Here is a 21,818-nt window from a genome sequence, read left to right on the forward strand (position 1 = left end):
GGAGCCTGCGGGGCGGGGCCGCCGCGCCCGCTCCCCCTCCCCGCCGCCCGCCGCCTTCTCCTCCTCGCGCCGCCCGGGCTCAGAGCGGCGGCAGCAGCGGCCGCGGCAACAGCTCCCGCTCGGGCTCCGGCTCCCGCTCGGCCCCGTTCGGCCCCGCGCGCCCGGGCCCCGCGCCCCGACCCCGCCGCCGCGCCTGCCGGGGGGCCTCGGGCGCCCCCGCCGCCCGCCTCACGCTGAAGTTCCTGGCCGTGCTGCTGGCCGCGGGCATGCTGGCGTTCCTCGGTGCCGTCATCTGCATCATCGCCAGCGTGCCCCTGGCGGCCAGCCCGGCGCGGGCGCTGCCCGGCGGCGCCGACAACGCCTCGGCCTCCTCGGCCGCCGCCGCCGCCGCGTCCCCGGGCCCACAGCGCGGTCTGAGCGCGCTGCACGGCGCGGGCGGCTCGGCCGGGCCCCCCGCGCTGCCCGGGGCGCCGGCGGCCAGCGCGCACCCGCTGCCACCCGCGCCCCTCTTCAGCCGCTTCCTCTGCACGCCGCTGGCGGCCGCCTGCCCGTCGGGGGCCGAGCAGGGCGACGCGGCGGCCGGCGAGCGGGAGGAGCTGCTGCTGCTGCAGAGCACGGCCGAGCAGCTGCGCCAGACGGCGCTGCAGCAGGAGGCGCGCATCCGCGCCGACCAGGACACCATCCGCGAGCTCACCGGCAAGCTGGGCCGCTGCGAGAGCGGCCTGCCGCGCGGCCTCCAGGACCCGGGACCCCGCCGCGACGCCATGGCCGACGGGCCCTGGGACTCGCCCGCGCTCATCCTCCAGCTGGAGGACGCCGTGCGCGCCCTCCGGGACCGCCTGGACCGCATCGAGGTGAGCGCCGCGCGCCGTCGGGCAGCGGCGGGGGGTGTGCGAGGGGCGGAAAGGGGAGGCCGGCGCCTGCGGTCCGTGAGACACCGACACGGGGGTGGGGCGCGCGGGAAAGGCTCGTTCCCCTCCCGGTTTCCTCCAGGCTTCTCTGTGCTGAGCCTCAGTTTCCGCATCTGTGAAACGGGCGTCACGGCGTCCGCAAGTAGCAGGATTTAGTGAAATGTAGGTATGTGAAAATGCTTGGCACGTACTAGGACCTCATTAGATGTCCGTTTCGTTTGTTTCTTGCAGACACCCCCAAAGCAGCCCCCGTCCCCTTCTCTTCCTAGGGTGGGGGCGGGAAGCTAGGAGGCGCTGTCCGAGGGACTCCGGAAGCTGCTGTCCTGCGAAGAGCAGGGACCAGAGTGTCCCATCAGCCAAATCCCGGTGTCCCTCAGCGCTTCCCAACCCGGTATCCCCCGCTCGGCCTCGGACCACAGACCCAAGGGCAGCGGCTTAGATGGCGCGGGCCCAGCCCCCAGTACCTGGAAGCCAGCAGCTCTGGGTGGGGACTGACTGGAGAATAGGGCGTCCCGCGCGTTCCTCCTCCTCCGCACACCTTCTTCAGAAGCCCCTGGGTCAGGTTAGACACAGGGGGTCTGAGAGGGGACTGAGCACCCCCAGCCATCCATGATTTCCAGATGCCAGCAAAGGGGGTTAGTAACAAAACTGAGTCTGTAGAAAGAGGAGGGGAGAGAGAGAGGCCAAAGCCCCCTTTCATGCTTTCCCCCAGCCTAGCGGAGCTGGCAAAGGCAGAGGGAGGAGAGGCTGGAAGGAAGGAAATGTAGGGACTCCCCCTCCTTGTGGCTCCCTCACATCGAGCTTTGGCATAGACTTGGCCTGTGGGAAAGGTTGGCCATTGAGTGCCATGGCCCCGTGACCCTCCAGACTGTCTGTGCTGAGGTCAGCACCCACCCCACAGGGGATCCGAGTGTGACCAGGCCATCCCAGTCACTCCTCTCGACTTACCTGTGAGAAACTAGGGCTCAGGGCTCTCCTAGGTGAGTGACAGCGGCAGGAGGAAAGCCCAGGGGGCTCTTCTGCCAGGCTAGCAGCAGCCCCTTTTCCTACTTAGGCTCTGGGGCTTTTCTAGGACGAGAGAGCCAAGAGCGGGAAGATAATCAGGGAAACACTGAAATTCAACAGTGCAGGGGAGCCTCAGTTTCCTCACCTGTGAAATGGGAACAACAATAACACCTACCTCGTTGAGGTGTTAGGAAGACTGAGTGAGTTAGTCCTTGCGAATGGCCCAGAATAGTGTCTGCAGCCGTGTGTGCTCGGTCTGTGTGAGTGATTGCTACTTTTGTCGTTAAGATATAATATTGCTAATTTTTTAAGTAGCAGAAATAAAAATGGGAACAAACTCTCCTTTTAGGAAAGAGAGGTTGGGTTTTTTTTTTTTAAGATTTTATTTATTTATTTGACAGAGACAGAGACAGCGAGAGAGGGAACACAAGCAGGGGGAGTGGAAGAGGGGAAGCAAGGCTCCCCACAGAGCAGGGAGCCTGATGCAGGGGCTCGATCCCAGGACCCTGGGATCATGACCTGAGCCAAAGGCAGACGCTTTAGGACTGAGCCACCCAGGTGCCCCAGGAAAGAGAATTTATTAACATTAAAAAAAAAAAAAAAAAAAAGCTGTAGTTCCCAGTAAACTTCCTCTTGCCTTCTGCCCTCACTCCTGCCTCCATACCCAGATGGCCCCCGTGGTTCCTCCCACGTCTGGAGTTGGCAGAGCTGGGCTTGCCCTGGACCTGATCCCCCAGCACCTGTGCATTTGGCAGGGTGGGCTCCCCTCCAGTTAGCCCGCTGAGGTTGGGGGGCGGGGATCCTGGCGGCTGGGATTTGGCACCAGCTCGGCCTCCCAGGTTGGGAGAGCCCTGGCTTCCCTGCACATACCCCCTGCTGCTTTCTGCGCGCAGTGGACACGAAGGGCGAAGGGCGGGGCTCTGCTGGTCTACCAGGTCTGCCTGCGGAGCCTGGCAGCACCCAGAGCCAGCCCCCGTGGGGCCTTTGGGAAGGGATGGGGTCTGGACCCCAACAGTCCTGCTGTGGGCTCAGCCTACCGATCTCAGCAGGACCGCGTGCGTCCCGTAGCCTCTGCCTCCTTCCTCCCCTCTCTTCTCATCCAGTATCCTCAATAGGATGGATGTCCCTGGATTCCCAAGATCTGTTTCCTTGCCACTCCTCTCTCTCCCTTTACGGCACACTGAATGTGCTCTGGGGACATCACGGAAGTGGATCAGTTGAATAGGAATGATTCAGTCTTTATCTTGCTGAATGCCTTTCCAACATCTGACCCCATCCATCATTCCCTTCCACAGACCTCCATGCCCTTGGCTTCTAGAAACCTCTTACCTGCTCCTTCTTCCTCTCTGCTTCTGTGTCCCCTTTCGGGGTCCTTCTCCTTTAGTGGTCATGCCCCTCCTGGCTCTCCTCTCCTTGCCCTGGGTGAACTCAGCCACACCCTGCGGCTTCCAACACCCATGTGCCCCAGCCAACTTCGTCCACCCAAGGTTTCTCTCCTGAGCTCCAGACCGATAGATCCACCTGCTACCTGAGCAACTCCCTCTGGACTTCGCACTGGCCCCCTGCCCTCAAGGCACCCCAACCTAAACTCCAGTCCTCCGACAACCTCCCTTTCAGGTGTGCTCTGAGAAGCTCCTCCGCTCCTCTGGATGCTTGCCGCATCCTCCTCAGCCCACCAGGCACAATCCTCCACCCTTCTTCCTCCAGGCAGCCCCGGGGATCTTCCTTAAAGCCCATCATGGGGCTTTCTTGTGGTGCAAAGTATCCAGCCTGCTCCAGGCTGTCATTTCAGAGCTGGCCAGACTCCCAGTTCCTTCTTGCCTCTGTCCAGATTACCCCCAGAGTATCCATATTCATCATCTAGGAGTCTGCTCTGAGGACACCACCTCCCAGAGGCCCTCCCTGATCACACAGTCTTTTTCCTTGCCCCACTCCTGCTCCCATAACCCTGGGCACATCCCTGCCTGTCCCCACTCCGCACATCTCTGCATCACCCCCTCTCTCACCCCGCCAGCCTTCTACCAAAGGGGAGGGAAAGCCACACTGGCCCAGGCCTCCCCCTGAGGCCTCAAGTGAGGGCCACATTTGAGGGCTTAGAAGAAATTGTCTTCCTTCCTGTGTTTTTATTTGTGTTATTGTTGTGGCTGTTCATTGAAAAAAGTCAAAAGGTGTTGGTTGGGGGAGAAATCGCATTTCATTCCACCATTGTATCTGTTTTTGCAGCCCCTCTTGGTCCTTTCTCCAGAGGCAGACATTGTTCCCCAGTTCCTGGTTGCTGGTCATTACCATTTTAATGCTGGCCATAGTACGCTGGAATCTGACTCCAGCTCCATCATCCGTGAATCCTCTGATCGTTCTTGTTGCTGGACATGTCGATCGTTCCTAATTATTTTTCTTCTAGATGCTCATTGCAGGATCAATTTCATGCAGATAGTTGTTTGGGTTTTGGTTTTGGTTTTCTTTCTTTCTTTCTTTCTTTATTTTTCTTTTTAAGTCTTGAATTATTTCTTGAGGCTGGAGTCCCAGGAGTAGTATTACCGGGTCAGAGGATATTGATCTTTTATGGCTGTGGCCAAGAACCACTTTCCAAAAGGGTTGAACCATCTGTATGGCAACTGGCCATATATGCAAGTTCCGGGGTTCCTTTTTTGCACTAATTTAATATATTGTAAAATGAAACTTTTTAAGATTGATTTAATCAGCAGTTCTTTGACTGAAACCACATCCCTAACCCGGCCTGGCTAGCTGGTGGCCTACCCCCACCTTGGAGTGGGAAGACGGGGATAAGGAACACTTTGATGATGGTCACAGGGGACCCTGAACTTGATAATGATTACAGCTCACACTCACTGAGTGCTTACCATGTGTCGGGTACTTCTCATTCTCTCATTAATCCTCATAAACTCTCCATGAGGGAGGTAACAATTTTCCTCCCCATTGTACAGATGGAAAAAGAACCAACTTTCAGAGGGGTTAAGCAATTGACCCAAGGTCACACAGCAGTGGGGCTTGGGTTTGACCCTGTCAATGACCCTGAGCCATTTCTGCATCAGCGCACCCAGAGCAAGAGTGAGGAGGGCCAGTCCTCAAAGACTTGTCCTGCCGGCTGGCAAGATCATCAGAAGGCTCACGTGGGAGCTTTGCTGAAAATAGATAACAATAAGTCATATTTATTAGCTCTTCAGTCTTCAGCCCTGGAAAGTGGGCTGTATGTGTCCCCATCTTACAGATAAGGACATAGAAGACCAGAGACTCTAGAGGAACCGGAGCCAGGCCCACCACCCCATCCCCTCTGACCGGGCTTCGGTTTCCACTCCCTAAAATGATACAGTGGGTCAAACGTTCTCTAGACAACTTCCAGCTCTAAATGGTCTCTGAAGTAGGCTGGCTGATGGTGTCAAGTGAAGTTCCTGTGATTTGAAGCTCTTCACCTCCCTTGACTTTTTTTTTCATTTTCTTATCTGTAAAATGGGTACAAGGAGGGGCTGGATTTGGTCCTGACCCTTTAGGCTCTAAACTGGGAATTCTTGGGCACATGTGTCCTGCTTAGGAATTGTGGGTGTGGGGGGGGGGAGCGCCGCAAGGCCCCCAGCCACCCACTCCCATGCCTCTGGTTTCTGAGGAACATCTGCAGATAAACGCAGCGGCGTAGAGAATCTCCTAGTGCCTTTTCTAAACTCTGTTGGTTGCTTTTGCTTTCCTCTTCCACTGCTGCCCATTCTGGCAGCTTCTGCTAGGCAGGGACTGGTTCCCCGCACCCTGCCTTTCTGGCTGTGAACTGGGCTGGCAGGATTGCAGTGAGACAGATTCTGCCCATTGAGGATGTGGATCCTCAGTGCCCAGCAGCCACCTACAGACCCCGACAGCTCCCGCCTTGTACTTCGAAGCCCTTAACCCCACTCCTGCCAGTGTGATACCTTTGCGGTAGCAGGAAACCTGGTGTTTCAAACCCCGGCTCTAGATACTGGTGACCTCAAGAAATTTCCCTCTCTCTGATCCTTGGCTTCCCCATCTGTGAGATGGGGGTGGGGTCCAGACCCCAGGAGGGGCCCTCTTGGGCTGTCATCCTGGGCCCTTTCCCTGGCAGCCCTTCTCCCAAGAGAGGAGGCCATCCTGCCCTTCAAGCCTGCTTGGGAGAACTCAGGGTCCTTTTTGAGGTATATCTTATATTTTAGACATGTAAGAACCCATATATCGTACATATGAAACACACAAATCTTGTGTACACCTCAGTGAAGACTCGCGTATGACTACATCCATGAGAACACCACCCAGATTGAGAAGAGGACATTTCCAGTGCCTCCCAAAGTCTCCTTTGTGACCCCTAAAATCCCTCCTTCCCCAGAGGTACCACTCCCCCAGCTTCTGTCACCAAAGATGTGGTCTGCCTGGGTTTGAACTTCATACGAGCGTTCTCAGATGGCCGCACCCTGCTGTGTCTGACGTTTTGTTATATGTTATGTCTGACATTGGATCACCAAGCCTGTGTCAGTGGTGTGTTATTTTTTTCCATGCGGCATAGTGTTTCGACATATGGAGATGCCTCCGTTTACTTACCCTTCCTCTATGGATGGACATTTGGGGTGTTTCTGGCTTGACGTTATGACAAATAAGGCTGCCGTGAACATTCCTGTGACATCTTTCGGTGGCGATAAGCCCTCATTTCTCTTGGCTGCATCCCCAGGAGTGGGTGTCTGGGTCCCGGGAGAGACATTTATTTAACGTGAGGAGGTGATGCCAAACACTTTTCCAAAGTGGCAGTAAGCGTCGACATGCCCACCTGTGCGTGAAGCTTGCCAGCCTTGGTATGGTTATTTTTAAAACCCTCCCCGTTTTGGTGGGCGTGTAGTGAACTCGCTGGGGTTTTAATTTGTGGATCTCTGATGACTCATGATATGGAGCAGCTTTTCTTATGTTTATTGGCCATTTTGTGAAGTCCTTGCCTGTGGGAGGTGGAAAGAGGTCAGGAGTTGGTTCTCCTCACCAAGGGGAAATGGGGTGGGGTCTCCCGGGGATAGTCTTGGGCCCATGGTCCCCACAGAACTCTGGGGACAGGGGCTGAGACAACCAAAGAAAGTGGAAGCACTTATGTGCCCCCACACGCCCCTCATTTGGTTCCAGGGGAAGCTGCCACTCAGAGACACTGAGTAACTTGCCCGAGGTCACACAGCACAGCAGAAGCTGAGCTCAGCGCATAGCCAGGATTTTCTGTAAAAATGGGCTTGTGGGTAGGGGAGATACTGAGTTTTTGCTGCAGACTTTTGGCCAGAGCCCAGAAGTATGCGGGCAAGCTGGACCTGAGAGGGAATTCTGTGGCCACCTCCGTGAGGCAGCATGACAGAGAGTACTTGAAGGGAGAGGCATTGGGGGTGTCCTGTCACTTACTCTGGGGCCTCTGAGCCCAGGAGGGTGGAAGGACAGATGCTCGGAGATTCTTCTCCTGGCCTCCCCACTCACGGAGCACCCCGACCTGTCACACACACCACCACCTCCCCCATCCCACCCCCCACTACACAGAAACCCATCTGTCTACTTTTGGTTACAGCTCTAAATCAGCCTTGGGGACCCAGAGACAAGGATCAGTCTGGCCTCCGCAGCCTGCTCTCCTGACCCTCCCCACCGGGGTGGGCTGGAGACACGGGGCCTGCTGGGCCAGCCCCCAGGGAGAAAAGGTCCCTCTGAGAGCCCTGCCCGGACTCACCCTGACCCCTGCTGCCCCACAGAGCCCGCGCCTCCGTGAGGGCATGCGTGCTGTCCCCAAAGCCAGTCGGCCTTCCCGGCCAGCAGCAGAGAGCACGGCCTGGGGCAGGCGCCCGCCTCACTCCAGGTGCTAGAGCCACAGCACAGCAGGACTGAGGGCACCCTCTGTGCCAGCCTGTTCTAGGGACCTTACAGATGAGTCCCAAGAACCATGGGGCTGTTACTGTCCCCATATGGCAGGGGAGGAAACGGAGGCAGGCTAATCTGGCCCCTGTCCCTGCCCTCTGGGCAGCTGACTCCAGGCCCCACCACTGCACAGGTATGGCTCTCTGTGCCCTCCTGCCCCTCTGCAGACGCGAACACTCCTCCTGGCCAAACCCCCTGATTAGCCACATCTCATATGCCGGCCCTCACACACGTTCCTCATCCGGTCATTAATTATATTCCAAAACGTAGAGACAATGATTATCCCCATTTTACAATTGAGGAAACCAGCGGTCCTGGGAGTTGAGCAGTTGGCCCAGGGCCACAGACCTAGGAAGTGGGGTCCTAGAAAGGACACTGGCCTGTCTGATGTGAGAGTTGTGCCCTACTTCATGACATAGAGTTGTCACAGCCTGTGTGGACACGCGAATGGATGAGGGAGGGAGGGACCGAGGAAGGAAGACTTTGCAGGCCCCCACAGAAGCCCTCTTTCCTCTCCCTTTGGAGCCTCTTAGATCAGGGGTCGGGAAAGCTGCCATCTGCAGGGGGAGTGGGCTTTGGCCAGGGAAGGAGCAGCGGGAGCAGGAAGTGTGTTCTTAGCAGAAGGAACAGCATAGATGGAGCCTCTGGGGTGGGAAGAGAGCTGGGGGAGGGGCAGCTGGGGACTTTAAGTGGGAAGGAAGTGTAGCCTGCAGGGGTGGGTAGTGAGGACAGAGATCAGAGGGGCTGGGACTTAATGGGTGGGGGAGGGGAGCTATTGGAGGATTTTAAGCAGTTAGGCCACTGGCTTCCTCCTGGAGAAGGGTTAGTGTAGGGGCCAGGAGACCGGGGCCTGGACTAGGGAAGCCCAAGGAGCCAAGTGAAGCCACCATTAAGATTCAGGGTTTGCTTCTACCCTCAGAGACTCTGCTTTTGGATTTTTCCCTGTTTTGTTTTGTTTTAAGATTTTATTTATTTGATAGAGAGAGATCACAAGTAGACAGAGAGGCAGGCAGAGGTGTGTGGGGGAGGCAGGCTCCCTGCTGAGTAGAGAACCTGATGGGGGGCTCAATCCTAGGACCCTGGGACCATGACCTGAGCCAAGGGCAGAGGCTTTAACCCACTGAGCCACCCAGGCGCCCCTCCCTATGTGTTTTGTATTGTTTTTTAAACAAAGTCATTGCAGAGTATCTCAGACATAACACAAAGGAATAAAGAATGCCATCCAGATGGAGACCCAAACTCAAGAAGCAGAATGTTTGCAGCCAGCTTGTGCCCCTCAGGGCTTCTCAGCTCCCAGCCCCCAGACAATGCACCCCCAGGAGAGGGTCCCCACTGCCCCGAATTTGTATTCATCTCTCCCCCGGTGTTTGTTCCTGCTTTTTACAAATACATGATCTGGTTTTGAATCTGCAGCTTCATACAAATGGTCTCTAACTGTTCTTCTGTAACTTGCTTTTTCTCCCAACATAATGATTAAACAAAAAGATTTATGGCTGGAGCTGGAGAAGGATGGGCCCCTTCAAGAACTCTTTAAGTAGTAGTAATAATAACTGACACAGCGCTCCCCGAACCCCCCCCCCCGCACCTGCTCTGCCCTCAGGGCATCATGACTCCCTCACTTCTCAAGGTGCACTGAGATGCTATTGCTGAACCTTTTTGCTGGGGAAACTGAGGCACGCCACCTTATGCAAGGTCACTAGGGGGGTGGAACCCAGCTGTGAGCCCAGCAGATCCACATTGGACTGGGGGTGGTCAGATGGGGGTGGTGAGGAGCCCGCCCCCCCCACACAGTGCCTCAGGAAAGCCTCTCCTCCTTCGCCCTGCATGCTGCCCCGGGAACAGGGCCCTGCGCAGCCCAGGCAGGGGTGAGCTGTGCACAGAGCCCTCCCTCTGCTCTCCGAAGGAAAGGAGCAGACCCCAGCTGGGGATGAGGTGGTTGGGTCCTCCCCACATTCTCCCAGCCTCAAAGCCACCTGCCTAGGCAGGTCCCTCCTTTCTGGGTCCCTCTGTGAGGCCACCCCCCGCCCACCGCGGTCTGACAGCCTATGGGACCCTCCCAGCCTTTTCGTGACCACTGGAACCTCCTCCACTGGGCCCCCAGGCAGGCAGGGCAGCCAGCACTGTGCCCACTTGGCCAACTGGGACCCACACAGTGAGGGAAGGACGGAGGAATGGAAACAGCTTCTGGAACCAAAAGGGCCTGGGCTGGGGTTCCTGAAACTTGAGCTCACCGTCTCAGTTCCCTCATCTGTAAAGTGGGCCTCCTCACTTTCCCAGATGGTCGAGAGGGGTTGTGAAATGTGTGCACAGGCTTCCCTGGTGCAGGACCTGGCACGCAGTACGTGACGATGAGGACAGCTGCCACTGTCACATTCTTATCACCGAGTGCTAATGAGCCCAGCACGTTGGCGCTGCTCTGGGCTGGAGCCCTGGGCTCTGGCTTGGGGCCCGTATACTTACGCTGAACCCCACCCAAACTCCCAGCGCAACAGTCTGTGGGTTCAGAGCCCCCCTTTCCCCGCCACCTCGGGACCTGAGTGGGGGTGACAGCATCATCATCCCTCCCCCCATCTTGGGCTAGGGGCCCGGTTGGCATCTGCCAGGAGCCCACGCGGCCCAGCCTGCGCCCGCAGCAGATGGGAAAGTGGGGGGAGTCATGCTCTTCTGATTCAGACACTGGGGTGGGGAGGGGGCTGCACACGATCTGGAGGGCCCACCTCCTCCCTGGCCTTCCTGCCAGCGGCAAGGCTAGGGACTCCAACAAAAGGACAGCTTGCACGCCTGCCTCCCTCAGTCTGCACGGCTCCTCCTCGCCACGGCGTCTGTGTAAATAGCACTAGATGTCCTGTTCCTCCTCTGAGGAAGGACAACGCTTTGCCCAAGAGCTCCAAGGGTGTCAGCTTTGCCCAGCCCCGTTACTGTAGAAAGTTCAAAAGGACTTCTACCTCAGTTCCCCGCTCTGTGAAATGGGGGCACTGAGAGTAGCAACCAAAATGAGCGGCTCTGAGGACTGGTGAGTAGATATATGTGCAGTGCCAAGGACAAGCCTGGCACACTGCCTCATTCAGACGTGTGGCCCTCCTGCCAAGCTTGGCACCATGGAAAGAGGGAAACTGAGGATCAAGGGTGCCGGAGCCCAGGAGACCCAGCCGTGGCCCCGCTGGCACAGAGACAGGATGCCCTCTAGGAGCTAACTGCCTCAGCCCAAGAGTTCCTGGAAGTTCAGCCACTTTAAATGCAGTGGCTGCTCGGCCCTGACACTCCCTGGGCTTTTGTGACCGGTGGAAGTTTCTGGAAGTAGCTTGCTCTTCACTGGCTGGTGTATTTAAGGCTCACAGTTTGCATTTGGCTTTAGTACAGTCCAGGAGGGCCCGTTACTTCTACTTTTCCATCCTTACATCTGTCCTGGGGACGGACGGAGGGGGGCCCATTGTCCCTATTTCACAGAAGAGGAAACTGAGGCTTTGCATTTAGTAAGCCCCAGAGTTAGGATTCGTAGGCACCCAGGGAGTTAGAAGGAACCCTCCAGACAGGGTATCGGAAGGTAGTATAAGGGGCGGGACCAGAGGTGCTCATCAGTCCCTGCCCCATGGACTTGGCCTGCACCCCAGCCCGGGGGCCGAGCACGGATGGACGGCTGTGCCCTCTTATGCAGGATGTGATGGGGGATAAAGGTGACCCCCTATAGGGTTACCTGGGTGGCTCAGTTGGTTAAGTGTACAATTCTTGGTTTTAGCTCAGGTCGTGATCTCAGAGTCATGAGATCAAGCCCTGCATCAGGCTCCGTGCTTAGTGGGAGCTGCCGGAGATTCCCTCTCCCTTTCCCTCTGCTCCTCCCGCTCACGCCCTTTCTCTCATTCTCTCATTCTCTCCAAATAAGTAAATAAATGCTTAAAAAAAAAAAAAAGCAAAAAGGCGGCCCCTGTGGTCCAGCTTTGGCCTGGGCTCTTGTCCTGCACACCACTATTTAATTCTGACCGCAGGTCTGCAAAATGGGCATTCCAAGCCCTCTGTAGATGAGGGAAAATGACACCAGAGAAGTTAGCCCCCCTGCTCCCACTCCTGAGGTGGGGTATCAGTCCCTCCAACTCCCGAGCCTGAGGTCATGGCAGCAGCTCTCAGGTGCTGGCCTCCCCACCCCTCCTTCCGGCACTCTGAGGCAGCATACCCATTTTTCCCCTCCTCACACGGCTAGAAACCAGGCACGTCAAGGCAAAGGCATCTGTCCAGTCTCATCCAGCAAACAACCAGCAGGGCCAGGGCTGGGCCAGTGAGGCCGGGGAGGGGTCTCCTGCACTCGCCCCAAGCTGAGGGGCCATCCCTGCGAGGCTCAAGGCAATCGGGAAATGATAAGTTGTGCTCTTGGTTTTCTGTTCTGCCCTTGACTGTCTCTTTAGCACCTGGTGCAGGGCCCAACCTCTAGTAGGTGCTCCCCGATTCCTTGCTCAGTGAAGGAATTGTGAGAATTCAGTGAGCTCTGTTCTGGAGCTAAGCCTGTGGGCAAGGCCCAGGACTGACTGAGCAGGAGCTTCCTGGGCCCTTGGGGAGTGTGGAGGAAGCCAAGGGGACAGGGAAGTTCTAATTTGGCTCCTAGAAGCTCACTGAATTATTGCCTGCCAAAGACTAGCTCCTCCCAGAGTCTGGACTTGGCAGCCTCCCCTGCCTTCTTCCACCCCAGATGGGGGCTTCCTCCAGCAGGAGAGGGGGAGGAGAGCTCCCCTTGAGCCCCTGCCCTAATTCTCCTGCCTGATGGGGTCATGAGACAGCAGATGGGGGAACTCTAAGCACTTTGTCCTCCCCCTGGGCAAGATAAGGGTTTTCAGAGACCAGCTTACAAGGCTCTGCCCTGGGCAGTAATTGCAATAACCAGGCTCTGTTCATTGGCATTGACTACTTGACCATCCCCCAACCCTTCTAAATAGGTACAGTTGTCCCTGTTCCATGTGAGGAAACGGGTTCAGAGAGATGGAGGCATGCACTGGGGGTCACATAGCAGATTGATTCTGGAGCTGGATTTGAGCCCTGGTTTGTCTGAATAAGAGCCCATGACCTTAACCTGTTGCTCTGGAATGGGCACACCACCACAGCCCTATTCCAGAAGCCCCTGGTTCGTGCCTCTGCATCTGCCTAGTGCCCCCATGGAAACTTGCCCCATCTTAGAGAAGCCTGGCGAGTAAATGAGTGAAGACTAAGACAGTCCATCCCTTCAAGGACCCATCAGCATATAGGCTGTGTTATGAGAGCCACTCAGCAATGGCTGTCAACCCTGACTGCAGGGTGAGAACCACCCAGGGGAGTTTCTATAGCTCTCCGCCTCCAGCCCCCCACCCCCGCAACCATAGGCAGAGATGTTCTTGAGGGCAGAGCCAGCCTTCTTTCAACTTACCATTAGGCACTGGCAGCCGAAAGAACCTGTTCTTTCGTTGAACAGGTATTGCCTGAATTTCGTATTGCCATCCCCATTTTGCATTTGGGGAAGCTGAGGCTCACCTGGCATCACTCAGCAGGAGCGGTGGGCATCTCTGAGTCCTGTGTCTCTTTCCTTCCACCGTCCAAGTGACCTCACATGCCCTTTCTTCTGCCCCATAAGCAGCAGGAGCTCCCAGCCCGTGTGAACTTCTCAACCGCCGCAGCCCCTGCACCCGCGGTGCCCACCGCCCTGCACTCCAAGATGGATGAACTGGAAGGGCAGCTGCTGGCCAAGGTGCTGGCCCTGGAGAAGGAGCGCGTGGCTCTCAGTCACAGCAGCCAGCGGCAGCGGCAGGAAGTGGAGAAGGAGCTGGACGCCCTGCAGGACCGTGTGGCCGGACTGGAACATGGTGGGTCTGGGGCCCCGCAGAGGACACAGAAGGTGGGGCCTTGGTTCCCAGATGGGTCCTCAAGGTCTCAGATTCACTTGAGAATATTTCTATGCTCTCCAGAGGCTAAAGCTAGACGGCGAAGAGGCTGCGAAACCCAAGAAGGAAGGAATTAACGGAGAATATCATTATTATTCTTAACCGTTAGCATTTTCTGTCCCTTACATTCTGAAAGTGGGCTAAGGACTTGACCCATCAGCTGTTTAACCTTCACAAACCACATGGGGGTGATACTGTTATTGTCCCTGGTTCACAGATGAGAAAACAGAGGCTCAGAGAGGGCAAGTGACTTGCCCAGCATCACACAGCCAGTGAGTAGTGGATCTGGACCTCAAACCAGGTCTGAGGTTTGGACTTTCCCAAAGTCCATGCATTTAACCGCCCCACAAAGTTGCACCTTCAGTGAATCAGAATTTCGGTACTTGCTTAGCACCTGGGCCTGGCACTGCCAGGAGTCTGAGAAATGTGCTGTAATGGATAGTCCCCAGGTCTGAGCCTCAGGAGACCTGGCCCCTAGCTCCACAGCTGTCACTGGCTTGCTCTGTGACTTTGGAATTTTGCTTCCTCTCCCCAGGCCTCGTTTCTCATCTGAAATATGGAGATCTAGGGTCCCTGAGCTCCCAGGGACCTTCCGTCTTTGAAACCTTGGGAGGACCACCCTTAAGAGGCTTACAGACAAGTTAGGGCTACTGGGGGAATCATGAGCAATTATCAGGGACTGGCTTGGATGTGGGATGTGAGTTCAGGAGTAGGAAATCCAAGAGCTTCCTGAAGGAGGCAGGCCTCAGGCTAGTTGCTGAAGGCAGAGGGAGAGTCGGTTTTGGAGTAGAGGGGCCAGAGCAGGGACACAGCTGAAGGTGAGGCACAGCCTGGTGGGTTTCAGGTTCAGCATCCTGGCTGGAGCACAAAGACAAGAAAGGTGAACTTATCCCTCCTCGGTCCTGCCACCAGCCCCTCTGTACTGCATCTTCTAAGGGATTGGGGGACATGCCCCCTCCAGAGGCTGCAGGGCAGGGAGGAGGCAGACAACTAGGCTGGATGTCTGTGTGCCTATGGGCAAGTTGTTTCCCTTCTTGGGATTCGACTTCCTCATCTATGAAATGGGTTTCAAGGGGGCACTGAGTCCCTTCCTCTCTTCCCATGTTGCTTTAGCACATCAGCCGTCACCCCTAACCCCAACCAGACCTGGGAACCTGGGTCCACTAGCCCCTAACCCCCTAACACCAGCCTTCAACAACCAGCTAGAGAAGGGGACCTCCTACCCTGGAGGTAGGTGTGGTAGGTGTTACCCCCTGCCCAAGGATCTTGTTTGCATGCCAGCTCTGCCACTGACCAGCTGTGTGGCCTTGAGAAGATGACTTAATCTCAGTGCCAAGGCGTCCTCATCTGTGAAATGAGGATTATAATAGTGGCTACCTCCTAGGGTTGTCACAAGAATGAAGGAGATCATGGATACAAAAGCACTTACCAAAGTGCCTGCCAGGTGAAAGGCTCTGCACAGTGCTTGTTAAATAATGAGGCAAAGAACTCAGAAAAATGGTCATTGCCATGGCTCATGTTTGTTGAGCATTTACTATGGGCTGCGCCCTTTACATGGTTTGTCCCCCTCAGCCCTCACACAAGCCTGGGAGGGAAGAAATCTTATTTATGTCACTTGACTGAGCAAACCGGGGCTGGAGCAGTGATGTTGAACTTGTGGAAGTTCATGTGGCTAGAAAGTGCAGAGGCAGGGTTCGAACTCAGGACATCTCAGGTCCAGAGCCCTTCTGTGTCCAGAAGCAGGGTAGACAGGGTTGTGAAGGCACCTGGCATGTGGCAGCTGCCCAGGGACTGACTAGGAGCCCTCATCCTAGAGTCTGCCTTGCCCCCAATCAGTGTCCACTGACCCCACCGTGTCCGCTTTTTCCACCCCCCTCAGGGTCCTCGACCTACAGCCCCCCAGATGCCTTCAAGATCAGCATCCCCATCCGCAACAACTACATGTACGCCCGTGTGCAGAAGGCACTACCCGAGCTCTATGCCTTTACCGTCTGCATGTGGCTGCGCTCCAGGTCAGATGGCAGTGGCCAGGGCACGCCCTTCTCCTACTCCGTGCCTGGGCAGGCCAATGAGATTGTACTGCTGGAGGCGGGCCAGGACCCCATGGAACTGCTGATCAATGACAAGGTGAGTGGGGGCTGGGCAGAGCAGACAGAAAGTGGGGGGCAGGGTTACCCTTGCAGGAGCCCCTGCACTGGGCTGGGTCCCAAGCATATGGGCCCTTTACATTCTCCTGCTCAGCAGGGTCAGCACATGGGAAATGCCTACTGAATGCCAGGCTGGGTTCTGGGGATACAAAGACAAACCAGACCTAAGGCTGGCTGAAGACGGGCTTGTAGCCAAGAGAGGCTGTAAGTGATGGCCTTTCCATTTACAGAGGAAGCTCATGGCCCTTCTCCAGTGACCCACCTGTGTGAGCATGGCTAGAAGGGTCTGTTCCAGGGCTCTGCTCATTCTCCTGGACAAGAAGAGAAGAGAATGAGGTCCAGGGACCTACCTAGGGAGGGAGTGCTGGAGGACTCCTCGCCCCTCTTCTTTCCTGCGGCCAGCCCCTCTGCCCCTTCCATCATTCAGAAAGTAGAATGGTGCCACGGTCAGGCCTGAATACTGGATTCGAACCCCAGTTCTGCTACTTACCTACTGTGTGACCTTAGATTGGTCATTTATCCTTCCTGTATCTCAGTTCCCTATATGCCAAGAAGGAAAAATAATAGTCTCTGCCTCATGGGGTCATGGTGAGAAGTGACTTAAATACATGTAAAGGGCTTTGGGCAAGCCTGGCATTTAGCAAGCTTGATACATGTGAGCTGGTATCATTCCATGCCTGTGCCAGTAATCACTTTACCCACATTATCACCCTCGACCCTCCCAATAGCATGGGGAGGTAGGCAGCCTTATTGTCACTGTTTTGCACATGGAGAAGCTGAGGTTCAGAGAGGGCAAAAATGCGCCCAGGCCACACAGCTGGCAAAGGGCTGGTGATATGGTTCATGGTCTTGGGCTGCAGAAACCTCCTCTTCACCTCTTCACTGTCCTGGCCTTGGGCACCCATTTTCCCCATCCCCACAGCCCTCCCTGGGCCTGTCCACAGATTAGGACTAAGACATGGGGGAAGTGGTGTGGGAGGGGCATGTGATTGAGCAGGAGAAGAGGGAGTATCTTAACATTCTCACTCTCCCCAGTATCCTCCTCAACCTGCCATACTGCTTTGGGATTTGCAGGCATGGTGGTCTTTACACCACAAATCACACCCACTCAAGACCAGCCCGCAGCCACATAGAGTTGCTAGGCAGCAGCTGTCACCCATCAGAAGCCAGCTCAGCAGGTGTCTTTCATGGGTGTCCTGAAGGAGGAGGAAGAAGGAGATGGGCCCAGGGGACAGTGAGTTTCTCTTGTAGCCCAGTAGGTCCTAAGAAGACTGGAGTAGCTGAACTACATCTAGATCCTGCTGCCATGTCCCCTTCACTCACCCCCTGGCTGCCATCCTTGGCCCTGCCCAAGCTCAGCACTCTGCTCTCCGTGGAAAGGATTCAGCACCCTGGACAGGGCCCACAATGGCCCTATAGCATCTTTTAAAAGTCGGCCTCCCAGATTACTCAGTTTTCCTTTTATTCCAGCCTCTCAGCCTTTGCTCCCGCTGTGTCCCCACCTTGCCTTGACTTGCAATGGAACACTCAGATCCATTGTCCTTCCCCCTGTGTTTGAATACCTCGTCTGCTGTCCCACACCTCCCTCTTCCTCCGGATCTCCCAAATGGCCCCGGGTTATTTTGCCTTATATCGCCCCTGAAGTTCTTCCCTCCCCTGCAGACTCAGCTCATTTATAGCTAGGGCCAGATCCACAGTGTCCAGAACAAGCCTGGCACTAAGTGGACCTCAGAGAATGTTGTATTAAAGCGTGATCTCACAGAACTTAGGAGATGAAAGAGCCCTTCGGGAGTCCCAAATCCACAGGCAGCAAGTACCTTTCATCTCACAGGCCAACGCTAATCAATCACCAGCAGCTTCCCAGAGCACTGTGGTAGGAAAGATCCCAGGGCTGAGCATGGGTTCATGACTGGTTAGCCGTGCCTGCCTTGGGTGGACGAGGCAGAGGTGGCTGTGTATTTGCCGCCCTTTGCTTGACCTTTGCATACTTTGCATGAGGAACTGAGACCCAGGGAAGAGAGAGCAGCCTCCCCAAGGTCCTGCAGGAGGTTGGGTGGCAGAGCCAGAGCTGGATACCAGTGCCCAGGCTCTGAGTCCAAGGCTGCTAGGACTCCCTGCGCCCAGCTGTGTGCCAGGCGCTGTGTGAGGTGTTCAGAGGCTGTGAGATGTGGCTCCCACCCCACATGAACTGACAGGCCTGTGAGGGGTTAAATAAGGTAACTGGAAACACCCCAAAACCAATATTGACTAGTCCCTTGCAATCCGAGAGAAGCTGCCTGGTTAAGTTGTGGGGAAAGAGGAAAAAGTGGTCAGAAAGGCACAGGGTTGAGAGGAAGGGGAGGATCAAGCCTTGGCTCAGTCCCTGGAAAGGACACGGGTCTCCTGATCCCCACCTCACTGGTCCAGCCTTGGGACTTATGACACCTCTGACCTGGGGTTGCGGGACCTATGTCCAGGTGGCCCAGCTGCCTCTGAGCCTGAAGGACAATGGCTGGCATCACATCTGTGTCGCCTGGACCACGAGGGATGGCCTGTGGTCTGCCTACCAGGACGGGGAGCTGCAGGGCTCCGGTGAGAACTTGGCCGCCTGGCACCCCATCAAGCCTCATGGGATCCTCATTCTGGGCCAGGAGCAGGTAAGCCTCAGGGTGCTGGGAGGGCTTGAGGCCTGAGTAGATGTCACACTCACCCAGGGCCCCTGGGAAGGAGGAGTTAGGTAGAGGGACCCTGGAAAGCACAGCAACGATCACTCAGTCTGACCCAGCCATTCTGCAGATGGGCAAACTGAGACTCAGAATGAGCAGTGACCTGCCCAAAGGGCTGGAACCTTGGGGACAGAGCTGGAGGCTTGGGGCGGAGCTAGAGCTTGGGGCGGAGCTAGAACTTCAGGGGCGGGACTTCAGTGGGACCTGGGGCCTGATTGAGTCTGTCTGCCTGTCTTTGCCGATGGCTCACTCCATGTCTCTCTTCTCTCTCCTTTTTCTGCTGCTCTCTTGGCCCAGGATACCCTGGGCGGCCGGTTTGATGCCACCCAGGCCTTCGTGGGTGACATCGCCCAGTTTAACCTGTGGGACCACATCCTGACACCTGCCCAAGTCCTGGGCATTGCCAACTGTACCGGGCCACTGCTGGGCAACGTCCTCCCCTGGGAAGACAAGTTGGTGGAGGCCTTCGGGGGTGCAAAAAAGGCCACTTTTGATGTCTGCAAGGGGAGGGCCAAAGCATGAGGGGCTGCCTCATCCAGGGTCCCTCCCTTGCCTGCCAGGGGACCTTATGGTGGGGGCACACATTCCCTCCTCGGCCTACCCACACACTGGCCTCCCCTCTCGCCCCACTCCTGGCCATGCCACCTGTTTCCCCACCTATACCCACACCTCCAGAATGTCCTGCCCTGCAGCGCCTGTCCCCTAACCCCACTTGGATGGGGACAAGCAGCTCAAGCCAACAGGCCAAGCCTGGGGTGAGTCCAGGGCCTGGTGGGGGGTGGCATCAGAGCCCCCCCCCCAGCACTGCCCACCTTCTCAGCATTACACTGGAGCTCTCTCTTACCCCCACCCATGCTGGCCCTCAGCCACGTCTGATTCCACTGATCTCAACAGCATGTCCCACGGGGTCGTGTATGAGGGAAGGACCCACTATCTCAGCAGCAGGCTTGGCTATCTGCCCTCCTGTCCCCCATGCAACAGGCCTGGCCCCTTCCCCTTCAGGGCCACAACAGACTCTAGAGCTGTCCCCTGAGCTGAGAGGGGATGACAGAGACAGGAGACTCAGACTCCTCCCTCCTCCATCTTTCCACCCGTGGCCAGCGAAGGGCCACGGGATCTTGACGGAGCCTCCTGCCCCTTCTCTCTTCCTCTTCCCTCGTTTCTATGTGTGCAGTGGTTTGAGTGTTGGTTCCATGCCTGGCCCACCCCCCCACGTCGATTTCCAGGACATCCCCTTCCAGCTCCAGCCTGAGGGACAAGACCCTCGGAGGCCCAAAGGCCATAGTCACCCCTTGTGCCCACCCACACGTGTGCTAACTGGCAGGTCACCTCTCCATGCCGAGGATGGCCTGGGCCACTTCAGCCTGGGCTAGGAGCAGTTTGTGTCAGAGACATGTGCCCAGGGGACCCAGGTTACAGCAGAACCACATTACCTACTCCCTCTGCATGGCCCTGCAGCCTCTGGGGAAAGAGGGGAGAAACCAAGTAGGCAAAGAGGGGAGAAGCATGGAGTGGTGTGCAGAGCACTGGATGAGAAGAAGCCCATGGTTCCTGGCTAGCCTGGCTGCTAACCTGCTGTGTGGCCTTCTGTGAGTCCCTGCCCTCTCTGGCTCAGCCTTCCTCATTTGTAACCCTTGCTTTGGTCATTCCGGAGAGCTCTCCAGATCAGACGTGAGGTGGTCTGTTGTTCCAAGTGGATCAGATGGGGCAAGCCCAAAGCTGCCCAGGAACCAGAGGCAGATCCTGAGAGTAAGTAGCAGATGGGATCTGGCTAGGCATGGGTCAGGATCAGCAGTGGCTTCCAGAAAGTCAGGGGCCGGGGCAAGGGCGAGGGACAAAGCGGACCAGCCTCATGCACAGATTGTAAAAACCAGCTTTTCTGGATTCCCCCCACCACCACCACAGCCTGGCACCCTTGCCTGTCTGAAAGGGCTGGTGGCTTCCAGCTCCCCACCCTGAGTCCTCACCAGCTCCCCCAAGAGAGTAGAAGAATGTAAAAGCTGAGAAAAACCACTCAGTCTGACTTCTTGCTTGTATAGATGGGGAAGAGCTCCAAGAGGTCAAGTGACTTGCACAGGATCACGCAGCACAATGTGGCAGACAGGACTAGAACCCAGGGCTTTTGACACTACCTTCAGTGTTTTTTTCCCCCTACACCATACTGCCTGGCCATGAGTGTCTTCACGTCCAGCCTTCACCTGAGAGGATGGACATTTGAAAGAGATCAGAATGCTTTCCAATATGAACATCTTCCTTTATGAAACACACAAATATCTTGGCATCCAGCCCCCCCGCCGCCACCCTAGGAAGTAGGGGGAGGAAAAGGTGATCCCCAGGCACTCTGGCAGGAATGGAAAGCAGGTGTCCTCTCTGCCAGTCACCTACAATGAGGTGTCTGGGCAGCTGCAGACTACCTGACTGGAGCAGGTACTGACGCATGTGCCCTGCTTTCTGCTCCCTATTTCTGCCCCCCACCACTACTCAGCCTGGGGCAGGAGGCAAGAGAGCAGCAGGCTGTGGGACCCATTGCCATGGACGCCTCCCCAAGACTTGTTGCCTCCAGCCCCCAGATGCTTGTTGCCAGTTCAAGAGCACAAATAGACCTTTCAGCACAACAGCCCCAACTCCCCCTAGAAGCAGCAGCTATGGCATGGCGTGCTTCCGCCAGAACCTGCTGAGACCAGGGTTGCCCTGGTAACAGCCAATGACATCAGCCCAAGTGCTGGGTCATGCATCTTTTAATGACATACGCTGTTGCTGGGGTGACAGCGGAATTTGGAACCCAGATTCTGGGGACACCGGGTTTTATTGGGTTTCCAGTACTGGTTTTAAGGAAGCAGGTTTTCTGGAGGCCTTGGGGGAAAGAAAGGGTCTAGGAGGGAAGGGACAGAACTTGAGCCCACCCAGAGGCATCCTCCCAAGTCCTTTATGCGTTGTTTTGGTGATGATGAGACATCAGACCTTGGTCCCCATCTGAGTCACCCTGACCAGCCCTCCAGAGGGCACAGGAACAAATTAGAGGCTTTGAGGTGCAGGCTGTGAGTCTGGGCCATTGGTGAGTGGCCTGGGTGCCCGTTTCCATTCAAGGAAGGTGAAAACCTGAAAGTCCCCACCCTTCCTTCCTTCACTAATGGTTCTTCACCTTTGCCGAGCACCTGCTGTTCGGACTCCGGCTCTGGTCTTGTCCAGCTGCTCCTGGGCACAGCCAAGAAGATGGGGAAAGAGGAGCTAGAAACGGTGCTCACTTGTGTCCTTGAGCTACCCTGG

The 21,818-nt window shown here is 56.3% G+C and overlaps 1 protein-coding gene across 1 annotated transcript; it reads left to right on the forward strand.

The window, feature by feature from the left end:
• The first annotated feature begins 82 nt into the window (after positions 1–82).
• On the forward strand, positions 83–20,813 carry NPTXR (neuronal pentraxin receptor). The gene is made up of 5 exons (XM_032346254.1): positions 83–854; positions 13,393–13,621; positions 15,579–15,826; positions 18,303–18,482; positions 18,849–20,813. The coding sequence occupies exons 1-5, from the start codon at positions 267–269 to the stop codon at positions 19,071–19,073; spliced, it is 1,470 nt and encodes a 489-aa protein (XP_032202145.1). The 5' UTR covers positions 83–266; the 3' UTR covers positions 19,074–20,813.
• Positions 20,814–21,818: the final 1,005 nt, after the last annotated feature.

This window comes from Mustela erminea, chromosome 6 (genome assembly GCF_009829155.1).
Source record: "Mustela erminea isolate mMusErm1 chromosome 6, mMusErm1.Pri, whole genome shotgun sequence".
Classification (NCBI taxonomy): domain Eukaryota; kingdom Metazoa; phylum Chordata; class Mammalia; order Carnivora; family Mustelidae; genus Mustela; species Mustela erminea.